At 37.5% G+C, this 14,008-nt stretch overlaps 1 protein-coding gene across 1 annotated transcript in view; it reads left to right on the forward strand.

Annotated features, from left to right (window-relative positions):
* The window catches only part of Lpgat1 (lysophosphatidylglycerol acyltransferase 1), a 76,975-nt gene that overhangs the window by 37,185 nt on the left and 25,782 nt on the right, over positions 1 to 14,008 (forward strand). Inside the window, exons 3-5 of the mRNA XM_042681496.1 lie at positions 2,172 to 2,290; positions 6,330 to 6,425; positions 9,844 to 10,117. Of these exons, the coding sequence (XP_042537430.1) occupies positions 2,172 to 2,290; positions 6,330 to 6,425; positions 9,844 to 10,117 (489 nt within the window). The remainder of the gene's footprint in view (positions 1 to 2,171; positions 2,291 to 6,329; positions 6,426 to 9,843; positions 10,118 to 14,008) is intronic.

The raw sequence follows: 14,008 nt of genomic DNA on the forward strand, positions 1-14,008 counted from the left end.
AATAACAAATTTTATTCCTTCTTTAAAAAGATGGAATACTCTGTGTATATACTATCTTATGATTTGTCTCTAAAGATATAGTGGTCCAGATATACAGTGAAAAAAAAAAAAAAAACCCAAGCCCAAAGGCTGGGGTTTAGATCAGGAATGAAGTGTTTGCCTAGCATATGAAAGGCCTTGACTTTGACCCCCAGAACCACATAAAAATAAAACAAACCAAGTTTAGTTTCTCCTACTATACTCTCAACACTGATCACCATTTTTGTGTGTGCTGGCACTATGGCTTGAACTCAAGGCCTGGTGCTCTCACTTGGCTTTTTTCACTCAAAACTAGCACTCTACCACATGAGGCACAGCTCCATTTCCAGCTTTTGGCTGGTTAATTAGAGATAAGAGTCTCACAGACTGCTACCAAGGCTGGGTTTGAACCTCAATCCTCAGATTTCAGCCTCCTGAGTAGATAAGATAACAAATGTGAGCCACCAATGCTGTACTGATTACTTGTGATGCCAAATGGGTAGGGGGTCCTTCCCCATCTTCTGCCATGCAAGCAGTCAGTGCAACAGAGCACACCAATTGGGCATCCTCTAATCCAAGTCATTTTAAACGTCATCCACCTAGAAATAGTATCAGCCTCCACAAGTTAAGGGATCAATTGGCACAACTGCCCTCACCACATCTTTAGATACCCGTCACCAATTCCAAGTTGTTTGTGTTTCTCAACAGCTAACTATAATGAGGGTTCCAGCCGGGTGCCGGTGGTTCACGCCTATAATCCTAGCTACTCAGGAGGCTGAGATCTGAGGATCTCGGTTCAAAGCCAGCCCGGGCAGGAAAGTCCATGAGACTCTTATCTCCAATAAACCACTAGAAAACCAGAAGTGATGTTGTGGCTCGAGTGGTAGAGCCCTCTCGTTGAGCTGAAGATCGCAGGGACAGCACCCAAGCTCAGAGTTCAAGCCCCACGACTGACAAAAATAAAATAAAATAAAAAATGAGGGTTCTACAACCTTTTCCTCAGGTTCAGTTAATCTGCTCAAGTGGCTCACAGAACCCATGGAACCCAGGGAAACATATTCCAAAGATACAGATCAGTAGGTACACAGGGCAAGGTACAAGGAAAGGATCATAGAGCTTCTCTGCCTTCTCTGGAGTCCTGATTGCTAGGAACCTCCACGTAATCAGCTCCTTAAACTCTGTCCTTTAGGATTTTATGGAAACTTCATTACATATCAAATAATAAACACTAATAAATGGAAGGAGAAACCCAGGAAGAACTGTCTATTCAGCATTCCTTCCTTACTACATTCCTTCCTAGAGATATGGGTCTGGATTCTTTCTATATGCTGTCTTATTATATTAGACAAGAAAGATCAGAGAAAGACAGGGAAGATTAGAGTTTGGATGACCTATGACTACCACAAGAAAAAGAAATTCAAGTTCCTATGGCCTGCCTTGGGGAAGCATTTAGGAGCTAGGAACCTTAGACAATACCTATGTGTGTGTATATATATATAATATATATAATATATCTCATAATATCACAGTTGGTAATAAAGTTTGTATAGTTTGGAAGGTTATTAATGGATTTATCCTCTTCCTTTACATTATCATTTTGTTGTTTATTCCCCTATGGGTAAACATTTAACTTGTAACGAATATCCTACATACCTATCTATATTTTTCCTATTTGAGTAATCCTATTTGTATTTTATAGGATAATTTCCAGGAAAGATAATTTCTATATTAAAGATACTGGCCATTTTATGCTTCAGTGGATATTTGAGTCACTATAAAATGTTCTATTAATATTCTAATTTGTGTGTGTGTGTGTGTGTGTGTGTGTGTGTGTGTGTGTGTGTGTGTGTGTTGCTCCTGGGGCTTGAACTCAATGCTTGGGCACTATCCCTGAGCTGCTTTCGTTCAAGGCTAGCACTTTACACTTGAGCCACTTTTTTTGTAATTAATAAAATAAGAGTCTTCCTGCCCAGGTTGGCTTTCAACTGCGATCCTCAGATCTCAGACTCCTAAGTAGCTAGGATTATAGGCATGAGCTATTGGCTCCCACTAGCATTCTAGAGGTATCCTCATTAGTGTATACCATTTTTTTCCTAATAGGAGGTTTTCAGTTATTTAAAAACTTTAACAGTTTGAAACTTTTTGTTTTACAGTGATGGAATGGGGAGAAGATATTAAAGCAATTGCAAAAGATGAAGCAGTGATGTTGGTAAACCATCAGGCCACAGGAGATGTATGCACACTGATGATGTGCCTACAGGACAAGGGACTGGTAAGCCATCCTGAAGGCAGTGTGTCACTGTTGTTTGACACATAGACTTAGATTTGGCATGTGTAGTTTCCCCAAAACTTCAGAAAATATTAAAAAGAAAAAAGTATGTAATTTGAAGTCACTCTAGAACAGTGATCGAGGAACTTAAAAAGGTAAACAAATGGGATGGTGTGAATTACATCTCAATAAAACTACTTAAAAATAGGAAATGAAAATGGAGAAAAGTTAATATAGTCTAAGTGCTGTCTGGAGGGGAAGTGATAGAAATACAATCAAAAAATTGCTTAAGGCAAGAGAGTAAAAGTAATGAGGATATTATATTAGCATGGGATCTTAGCCAGGAGAAGTTAAGGTTATTTTTATTTTGGATTAAATTTACAAAGTCAAAGACAGGCTTAAGTTTAGGAAGAGGCGCTGTGGCTCAAATGGTAGAGTACTAGCATTGAGTGAAGAACTGAGGGACAGCACCCAGGCCCAGAGTTCAAGCCCCATGATCCACAAAAAAAAAAAAAAAGTTCAATCTTCATCATTAGAAAGAACTATTACCGTGGGCTGGGAAGGTGGCTCAGTGGTAGAGCGCTTGCCTTGCATGCAAGAGGCCCTGGGTTTGATTCCTCAGCACCACATAAGCAAAAAAAAAAAAAAAAAGCCGGAAGTACTCAAGTGGTAGAGCTCTAGCCTTGAGCTGAAAAGCTGAGGGACAGAGCCCAGGCCCAGAGTTCAGGCCCACAACTGGATTCCCCCCCCCAAAAAAGAAAGAACTATTACTTGAGAATTAAAGAAATTAGGCTTATAGAAACTAAATGAATGAATAGTGTTTAAAATCAGTGGAGTCAGTATTTGGCCTAATTGTAAGTAAACAAAACACTAGATGCTAGTTAAGTTTAATGTTCATAGCCAATGACAATAAGAAGTATAAAGGCACAATCCTTCCCTCAAAGAGACAGCAGTTCCATAAGAGGTGGAGAGACAGTGTCATAAGCAATACTTAGTTGCAAAATGGAAGGGCTTTAACAGAGTGAGCTAACCATTACCTGGTGGATATAGAAAACCTTGTGGAGGGGAGGAGATATAAACTTGCCCTTGAAAGATGAGTAGAATTTAGAGTAGTGAGGCAAGGGTTGTTAACTTTAGTGAATAATATTGGCAAAATCATGGAGGCAAAAATAAGTGTGGGGTTTTTTTAGGTCTGGTGATTTTGGTTTACCAGGGGAGAAGAGAATAGTCAGAAAATAAGGTGAGACCAAAAGAAAGTATGTTTGACTCTGCAGAATTTGTTTTTGTTGCTTATCTGAAAAGCAAGTATAAGTTTGCTGGGATAGGAAATAAACATGATCCCTCTTACAGTCAGATTATTGAATTATTATAATTGTGTTACTATGTAGATATATTTGCACTTATGCTAATACTTACTGCTTGTCCTTTAAATTCATGCTTCTTTTTTTTTTGCCAGATATAGTGCTCAGGACCTGGGCACTGTCCCTGAGCTTCTTTTGCTCAAGGCTAGCAGTCTACCACTTGAGCCACAGTGCTACTTCCGGCTTTTTCTGTTTAGGTAGTACTTAGGAATTGAACCCAGGGCTTCATGCATGCTAGGCAAGCACTCTACCACTAAGCCACATTCCTAGCCTGCTGTTAAAATTTTGTAGAACCAAAAAAAAAAAATTGTACAAACTACTTTATTTGGCTTTCTATAGAAGAGATTTCCCCAATTGACATTTTTATTCACACTGATAGGAAAATTATACTTAACCATAATTGCTCTGAGATCATACAGTGTTCTTAAGTGGTTTTTGACTCTCAAAGAATAACTGAAATGAACAGTATAAATATGCCTAATTGTATTCTGACTCAGATGATAACTGTACTAACCAGAATATTAGGTAATCTGAAATTCATAGGTCATATTGACAAGTGGAAGGTTGGTTGGTTTGATTACATAGAAAGTTTCTAATTTATTTGTGGTTCATTTTCATATCCTAAGTAATTTTGTTTTTACTTTCAGGTTAGGTGATACAGGTGTGTGAGTGTGTGTGTGTGTGTGTGTGTGTGTGTGTGTGTGTGTGTGTGTGTCTGGAGATTGAACTCAGGGCCTGGGCACTATCCCTGAATTTTTTTTTTTTTTGGTCCGGTCGTGGGCCTGAACTCTGGGCCTGGGCATTGTCCCTCAGCTCTTCAGCTCAAGGCTAGTGCTCTACCACTTGAGCCACAGCTCCATTTCTGGCTCTTTTCTTTTTGCTTATGTGGTGCTGAGGAATCGAACCCAGGGCCTTGAGCATGCAAGGCAAGCGCTGTACAACTGAGCCACCTTCCCAGCCCCTATCCCTGAATTTTTTTGCTTAAGGCTAGTGCTCTATTGCTTCAGCCACAGCTCCACTTCCAGCTTTTTTTTTGGGGGGGGGGGGGTCCAGTCGTGGGACCTGAACTCTGGGCCTGGGCGCTGTCCTTCAGCTCTTCAGCTCAAGGCTAGCACTCTACCACTTGAGCCACAGTGCCACATTCGGCTTTTTTCTTTTTGCTTATGTGGTGCTGAGGAACAGAACCCAGGGCCTCATGCATGCAAGGCAAGCGCTCTACCACCTAGCCACCTTCCCAGCCCCTTCCAGCTTTTTTTGTTAGTTATTGGAGATAAGAGTTTCACAGACTGTACTGCTTGGGCTGGCTTCAATCTGCAATCCTGAGATGTCAGCCTCCTGAATAACTAGGATTACAGGTGTGAGCCACCAGCACCTGGAATTACCAATCAGTTTTGATAATACCCTGAAATTACTAAATAATTTTAAACCTAGAATTTTTTAAATCTTATTTCATAACATAGAAATTGAGAAATATAAGGGCAAAAGCATTATAATCTCTACTTCCTTCTTAATACGCATAGAGCAATGTTAGGTTATATTTGCAAGTGGGAATGCTTATTTGGATTCATTGATTACTCCATAAGTTCATTTACAAAGAGAAGGTTATTGCTAATTTGTAGAATAGTTTAAAAATATTCCACAGCATTTTAAATTCCAGAGACTTCAGGAACAACTTCATTGTCAAATGCAATAAATTCTATTTTGGCCTCCCCGCTCATTGTATTCTTCAATGAAGTTATAGCTTTTACTTTAAGGCTTATAACAAGGAATGCTATTTCCTCAGCAGGAAATGATAGTTAACCAGTTCATTAATTAGATCCTGTTTATACTTTTAATTTTTAAATTTGCTTGAAAGGAAGTCTGCTCTCACAAAGAGAATCTTGTCAGCAATGCAATGTGTGTAAGGCCTGAGACATTTTATATATGTCAGCAATAAGTATGATTTTCCACACACTAATAACTTTCTCATAACATAATAGAATGTATGAATCATCCTATTAAATTATTTTATAAATGTTTTCTTATTTTGAACAGTAACTTTTCATCTCTTATCCGTTAAGGTGCACTTACATTTTATAACGTTTTAGTGTTTATTAATTAAACGTATAACCTTCTTTTGTTAACTTTAACCATTTATTCATATCAATTCAATATAATTTTGTAAATTATAAGAATTGTAATAAACTTTGTTTAGGTAGAATAAATTTGAAATCTTAAGTCTATAGTTAAGAGGTTAATTTATCTTCGCTTGTTGTATAGTGATATGTATGTTTATTAGATTTAACATATTTAGTCATTAAGAATATGTCTGAACTAGGCACTGGTGACTCACACCTGTAATCCTAGTTACTCAGGAGGCTGAGATCTGAGGATAGTAGTTCAAAGCCAGCACAGGCAGGAAAATCTGTGAGACTCTTATCTCCAATAATCTCAGAAAAAGCTAGAAGTAAAACTGTGCTAAGTGGTAGAGAGGTAGCCTTGAGCAAAAGAAGCTCAGACACTGTGCCTAGGCCCAAACTTCAAGCTGTAGGACCAGCAAAAAAAAAAAAAAAATATATATATATATATATATATATATATATGTCTGGATAGTTGTATTTAAAACTTAACGACATGGATTAGACCAAAGTCAAGCTTCTTTGTCCAACACTTAATTATCTTTTGTTTTTTAAATATTTTAGGTTGTTGCTCAAATGATGTGGCTGATGGATCATATTTTTAAGTATACAAACTTTGGAATTGTTTCTCTAATTCATGGAGACTTCTTTATAAGACAAGTAAGTGATTAGCATTTTTATCTTTAGTGATAGCCTGGTCAAACTGATTACTGATTTTGAAATGAGGTGTAACAAGACAGAAGAACCAGTTCTGGTAGATTGGGGAGCTCTTCCTTTAGATCTTTGTCTCCTAAGCATTTATTCCAACATGAATTTAAGGGTGTATAAGTAATAAGCTCCATGGGCTGGGAATGTGGCTTAGTGGTAGAGTGCTTACCAAGTATGCATGAAGCCCTGGGTTCGATTCAGTACCACATAAATAGAAAACCTGGAAGTGGCTCTGTGGCTCAAGTGGTAGAGTGCTAGCCATGAGCAAAAGAAGCTCAGGGACAGTGCCCAGGCCCTGAGTTCAAACCCCAGGACTACCCCCGCAAAAAACAACAACAACAACAAAAAACTAGTAAGAACCTTATAATGCACTTGCCAAGCACCTGTGACATTTCCTGCTCTTCAGCTTCTTAGCTATATGAATTGTACACATTACTTAAATGGCCAAAGTTTCATTTTGGGGGAGATAGGAATTCTCCCGCAGACACCTGCTATGGGGAATCAAATGAAGCACTCAGAAAGAATCGTGCTTGCTACTTCATTATCATTTTGTCAGGATTACCACTGTTATTATATTATCATTATTTTTTATTTACAAAGCCTTATCATATAATACAGAAGATATATTAACCACCAGTAGGAAGCTCATTAGAAAATGTTTTGGAAATTCATACTAGGAAAAGTAAGTATATCAGATTTCTGTGAACCCAGAAAAACTTTACAGAAAATGATATTTAGCATGAATTCTAAAGAATGTAAGTATGGATTTAATGGATAATGGGGAATTAAGAAGGGTCCCAACCATGAGGAATAGTTTAGTGTAGGAAAATTAGCATAACTTCTTAGCCTGTCAGTTCTGCATTATAGTATTTCCTACACATGCTGCTAGTATCACACCCTTTATTTTCTCCCAAGAGGAAAGCAATGACATGTGAAGAGTTTCTCTGCATGGTCATGCAACACTTATTTGGTGTTTATGTATTTACTATCTTGTACAATGAGTACTTCGTAAATAACTAGTGCATTGAATAAAGCCTCTTCTAAAAACTACAAACTAGAAATTAGCTAGAAGTGAGTAAAAACTTCCAAGGAACACATTTTCCTTTTTCACATAGTTTCATATACAGAGCATATTTTTGTTTTTTACATACTGCTTACTTTTGTAGACAGCAGAACCGACCATTACAAAGCTTAGCAACTTGGGGAAGTCAGGTGGAGGTTAAGCTCCTCATATCAGGAGATCTGAGAAAGTATTTATTTTGTAGTATACTATAACAGTTGATTCTGTGATAACTCTCAAGAGTCTAGAAAAGGCTAAATTATCAGTAGAGGTGCTAAAAATGAAAAATTACATATTTCATAATACTTTCCTTAATTACAATGTAAAGTTTTACATACATAAAAAAATACATAAGTATATCTGACAGAGCTACAAATTCATCTTTGAAGACCAACATTTTTCCTTTCTCTGAAGACCAACATTTTTCCTCTAATAGATTAATTATACAAATCTAAAACAGACTTGGTGCCAGTGCTCATACCTGTTATCCCAGCTACTCAGGAGGCTGAGGTCTGAATATTATGGTTCAAAGCCAGTCTGGGCAGGAAAGTCACTAAGTCTATTTCCAGTTATCCACAAAAAAGCCAAGAGTAGAGCTGTGGCTCAAGTGGCAACGCATCAACTTTGAGCAAAAAAGCTCAGGGATAATACCCAGAGTATCCCTGAATTTAAGCTCAGGACACACACACACACACACACTCTCTCTCTCTCTCTCAAACAAAAAGTAAGAAAGTAGGGCTGGGAATGTAGTTTAGTGTTTAGTCCTCAATACAAATTAATTAAGGAATTAATTCTATAATAAGCTATTGGAATAGAAAACTTCTTTTAATCTCTTAGGACTTTGCTAATAGGTCATTTTTTATAAGCCCTCCAAGAATCGTAAAAACAAAAGTATTTTGTCTTGGTAACTTAAAAGTTATGAGTTCAATTCAGTAAGCCACCTAACCAGCTAATAAAATATCTTTGTTGTTTTATATTTGGGATACTAAAGACTGAACGTGCACTAATTGTTTTAAGAAGGTTTTGTTTGTTTGTTTGTTTGTTTATTTAGTGGTCTTGGGGCTTGAACTCTGGCCTGGGTGCTGTCCCTCAGCTCTTCAGCTTAAGGCGAGCTCTCTACCACTTGAGCCACAGCGCCACTTCCAGTTTTCTGGTGGTTTATTGGAGATAAGAGTCTTACAGACTTTTCCTTCCCAGGCTGGCTTTGAACCGCGATCCTCAAGTCTCAGCCTCCTGAGTAGCAAGGATTACAGGCATAAGCCACTGACACCTGGCTTAAGAAGGTTTTAGAATTGCCTTGTCTAGAAATTATTAGCAAGTGATTATACTGAAAGGAAGAACTTTTATGATATTCAGTTTAGATTTGGGGCCTTCCTCTACATTTTTCTGGGTTGCTATATTTAATCTTCAGCCTCTTCCTACTCTTTTCCTCACAACAAAAATCTGACCCCTCAGAATGTCCTGTTAGCTTTGCTTTCAGAGTTCTGCCTGAGTGTACCCACTTCTCATGAATACACTATAGTTGAACCTTGTGTCAACCACTGCAGGCCACTCTCTCTCTTGCAAAGCCTATGGGCTTTTTGTCACAGATTTTGACTGCAGTGCAAATGAGATTTTAGCTTATGCATGTAAGAATAAACAAGACTCGGATACTTTCTGGTTCAAAACTCTGTAGAGGTTTCACATCTAAAACGTCTTCTGACAGGTCCATTTTTATTTGGCCTCTACTTCCCTCTGCTTTGTCATCTTCTCCCACTGACTACCCTGTGCATCTCTTCAGCCTCATTGGCCTTGGTACTGTTCTTTGAACATGTCAAGTATGTTCGCACCTCTGGGCCTTCATCTTGTTTTTGTTCTTGTCACTGGAGTATTCTGCCTCTCATCTTCATACTTTCTCACAGTAGCAGCATCTTGCTCATGGTCATCTTGCAGCGGCTTGCCTGACCACCTAGACCCTCTTTTTTTCCTAGTGCATGTCATCAACTGAATTTATACCCTAGATTTACTACCTTCCCAAGGTCGTCAACTGCCCAAGGGCTTCCTGCTGATTCCTCTGACTCTAAAATTTGACTATGCTTCTCAAATAGTAGGCATTCCATCACTGAGTTGGTGAATGAGCAAATTGCTTTCCTTTCAGAAACAAAGATTTATTGAAGCACTAATAATGTCTCTCATTTTAGCCCCGGAGTAACAAAGAGAAGTGGAAGAGGGGGGCAGTCACTATTCTTTCCTATGATTGGATTTTAGAAACTATTATTTCTACTTAATCTTTCAGCTTACCTGTCCTTACTGTATGTGTGTACCTTCTAGGGAAAATCTCATCGTGACCAGCAACTGCTTCTTCTCAAGAAGCACCTAGAACATAACTACAGGAACAGAAATCGAAAATGGATTGTTTTGTTTCCCGAAGGGGGCTTCCTCAGGAAGAGGCGAGAAACGAGTCAGGCATTTGCAAAGAAAAACAACTTGCCATTTCTTACACACGTCACTTTGCCAAGGTTTGGGGCCACACAAATTATTCTGAATGCACTGGTAGCACGACAGGAGAATGGAAGTCCAGCAGGAGGAGATGCGAAACAATTAGGTATGATGGCTTTTAGCATTTCAAACCTTGTAGGAATTGAAGGTTTTTCTGGAGTTCCAGATGATGTAATTGGTTTTGAAATATAATTTTTATCAAATAGAAATAATACTCAAGGGGATAAAACTGTTAAGTTCTGGTGATTTTTATTTACGAAAGCAGTCTGTGCTTAAAATAATTTGTTCAAATAATACAGAAATGTGTAAAGTCAAAGGTGTTTTTCCTGCCCACATATCTTTACTCGGGACATATCCCACTGCAAATTAAACATTCCTAGAAATATCTATGTGTTGTGAAACTCTTTCTGTGGCACAGTTGCCTAGAAGTGGAATTGCTAGGTTAAAAGAAATACAGAAATAAATTGTTGGAAAAAACTATCATAGTAATGATGCATGTTTTTCACTTAATCAGTTTTTTCTGTAAAAGCTTTCTAACTTTTGTTTGCTTTTACTAGGCAATAAATTTAATTAATGACATTATTAAGCCCTTCAAAATGTTAATAAATGGATTTATTAGTCTATTGCAAGTAATATTTACCAAAAGGAAATAATCTGAAGTCCAGGCATTGAAATTTGTCACAGTATTAGTTATAAATGATCAGAGGGAGAATGAATAAGTAATTATTAAACATCTGTTCTGTGGAATATAACATGATCACTATAATGATGATTTTGAAAAGGTTTTATTGGCTTGGCAGAGTTCTTTTTTTTTTTGGGGGGGGGTCCAGTCGTGGGGCCTGAACTCTGGGCCTGGGCGCTGTCCCTCAGCTCTTCAGCTCAAGGCTAGCATTGGCAGAGTTCTTATGCCACATTGTTAGTAGGGTGGGGAAACACAACTCTTGTGGAACAATATCAACAAAGGCTATAAACTGTATGACAGCAGAAAAGATTCTAAAAGTATTAACATTCTAAAAGACATTCTAAAAGATTCTAAAAGTTTCCCTAAGTTGTTGCATTATGTATATTGCCCCCATTTCTTAATACTTTTTGAGTTTCTTTTTAAATTTCTGATACCAGGACTTGAATTCAAGGCCTCAGGCTTGTTCAGCTTTGCTTGTTCGGATAGTACTTTACCACTTGAGCCATGCTTCCAGCCTTGTTAATTGGAGATGTGTCTCCCAGACTTTGTTGCCTAGGCTGTGATTCTTGACATCTGAGCCAACAGAATAGGTGGAATTATATGAGTAAGCCAGTAAGTAGAACCTAGTTGAATTTCCCCTTCTTTAAAGTAATTTCTTTTATGGAAAAGAATATGTAGGCAGTCATCAATAGACAAAATTGTCTTGTGAAGGTTTGCAGAAAGTGTTTGTGTCAACTAAACTAGTCTTTTGAACAAGCTGAAAGCCACTACCACTATAAAAATGTAGGGAAAAGTTATAAATTAAGAAGCTGAATGATATTTTCCAGGCCTTTTTCCCTAGTAGCATTTTGTTATTTTAATATTCTTTGAATAAAATAAAGATTGAACTATTGACTCTCAAAACTACATTTTAAATGGTGCTAAAAAGAGGATGTAGAAATAATGCCCATTAGATTGCACTGAGTTTTTCTGTTCATTTGTTTGTTCGTTTTTTTCAAGGAACTGCTTGGCAGTCAACTATCTTTCATCATCCATTAAAAAGACAAATTGAAAGAGTCTTTTAATAGAAAAGGAAAGTTCAAAATAGCTTCACTCCAGCTTCACTGATGGAGAGACACTGGCAGTTGCCAAGCCAAAGCTGAAGGCAAAGGTCTTTCAAACAGAATTAGTCTCACTAAGGCAGACTATTGTCTAAATAGTCCGTTGGTCACTACCTTGACCTTGTGGTGTTCTAAGTCTCAAAGGAAGGGGCAAATGTCATACCAGTTGCTTAGGAGTAAAGAAGATGGTTTTCTTTTGGAGAGACAATTTCTCTTTATAGCAAAATACTTTATTGTTACCTTAATTTTTTAAAATTGTAGCAGTTTAGTAAAGGTCATTATTTCTGAAAACTAGTTTGACCTGTATTAGACTACTTTCTTCTTTATGTTTTGATATTCTGTATTCTGTTTTCCTTAATGTTTGTATTAGCAAGTATTGTTTTTTTGATTGTTTGTCTGCCAGTCTTGGAGTTTGAACTCAGGGCTTTTGGGTGCTGTCCCTGAGCTTCTTTTGCTCAAGGCTAGCACTCTGCCACTTGCCACAGTGCCACTTTTAGCTGTTTCTGAGTAATTTGTGGATGGAGATGAGTCTCTCATACTTTCCAGCCTGAGCTAGTGTTTTATCCCCTGTAAATACAAACCATGACTTTCCATTTCTTGTAATATGTGATGCAAATAAATCACAGTTATCTGGTCAACTATCTGGTTAGCCTACCTGGTTAACTTGAAAAGCATTTGTGTTTTTTGTGTTTGGTGTATGATTCATTACATATTAACTGGGACGCTGAAAGCTTCTTCCTTTATTTTATTATGAAAGTTTTCAAATAAAATCCAAAGGATTTACAGAGATTATACATAAACTGCCCAACTAGATTCTATAAGAAATTGCTATATTTGCTTTCTCACATTTCTCTCTACCCTTCACTCCATCCATCTTGTGGGTTTGGTTTGGTTTGGTTTTTTTTTTTTTTTTTTTTCAGATGTATCTCAGAGATTATCAGTATGCTTTACCCAGAATATATAACTGGTAACTTGTTAAAATCTTTACACAGAATCTGTTCCTTTAATGGTGGGGGTTGGGTTTTGTTTGTTTGTTTTTTTGTTATTTGTTTGCTTTGAGACAGAGTCTTGCTATGTTTTCCAGGCTAGCCTTGAACTCACAATCTTCCCACATAGTGCTGGGATTATAGTCGTGTGCCCCTCCCCCAGCAAGTTACTTTTAAATGAGTTTTAGGTTTTTTTAAAACTTCTTCTAAAGGTTATTTTTCCTCCTTCAGAATGTTGTTCAAAAATCTTTAAAGAATTTATGGCCAGATTTTACTGTATGAAAGCAAAAAAAATAGTTCATTGATTCTTAATGTGCATTTAGATTTAGGCTTGAAAATTAGAGGGTTTTGTTGTTGTTGTTTGTTTTTGGTTTTTGGTCAGTTGTGGGTCTTTAACTCTGGGCCTGGTCATTGTCCCTGAGCCTCTTTGTGCTCAAGGCTAGGGCTCTACCATTTAAGCTATAGTGCTACTTCCTGTGAGGGTTTTGTTGTTGTTGTTATTGTTATAGTTGTTGTTAATCTCTTTGGTACTTTATTTATTTATTTTTTTCAAATCTTTGGTACTTTAAACAGAACGGCTTACACTTTTTTGTTGTTGTTTTGTTTTATTTTGTTTTTTGTCAGTTGTGGGGCTTGAACTCTGGGTCTGGGCACTGTCCCTGAGCCCTTTAGCTCAAGGCGAACACTCTACCACTTGATCCACAACACCACCTCCGGTTTTCTGGTGGTTAATTGGAGATAAGAGTCTCACAGACTTTCTTGCCCAGGCTGGCTTTGAACCAGAATCCTCAGAGCTCAGCCTCCTGAGTAGCTAGGATTACAGGCATGAACCATCAGCAGCCAGCTACTATTACACTTTTAAGTTACAAAGGAGAGGACTAAATAGAATTTCCCCAACCCCTCTGACAGCACTTTTACTCCTTCTGAAGGACAGGAAGGCTAAAATTGGAGGAGCTTCTGACTGACTGAAATGTCTACAAATGCTTATTTCTATTACCCTTTCACCTAAACATTGCAGATTTTGGTGTTTGTATTATATTACATTTCATTTAGGGAATTGCTTGGTTTTGATTAGAACTCTTTTTTCATTTTTGTGATATGATGCTTTAACTTCTAACCTTTTTCTTCATAGCCACTTTTATAACAGTGACAAAATACAGCATTATAATAAGTATAAGTAATAGTCTATGAGTATATGGAATACTCTCATGGTACATATGTAGTAAATA

The sequence above is a fragment of the Dipodomys spectabilis genome, unplaced genomic scaffold, assembly GCF_019054845.1.
Source record: "Dipodomys spectabilis isolate Male_0828 unplaced genomic scaffold, ASM1905484v1 ptg000069l, whole genome shotgun sequence".
NCBI classification, from domain to species: domain Eukaryota; kingdom Metazoa; phylum Chordata; class Mammalia; order Rodentia; family Heteromyidae; genus Dipodomys; species Dipodomys spectabilis.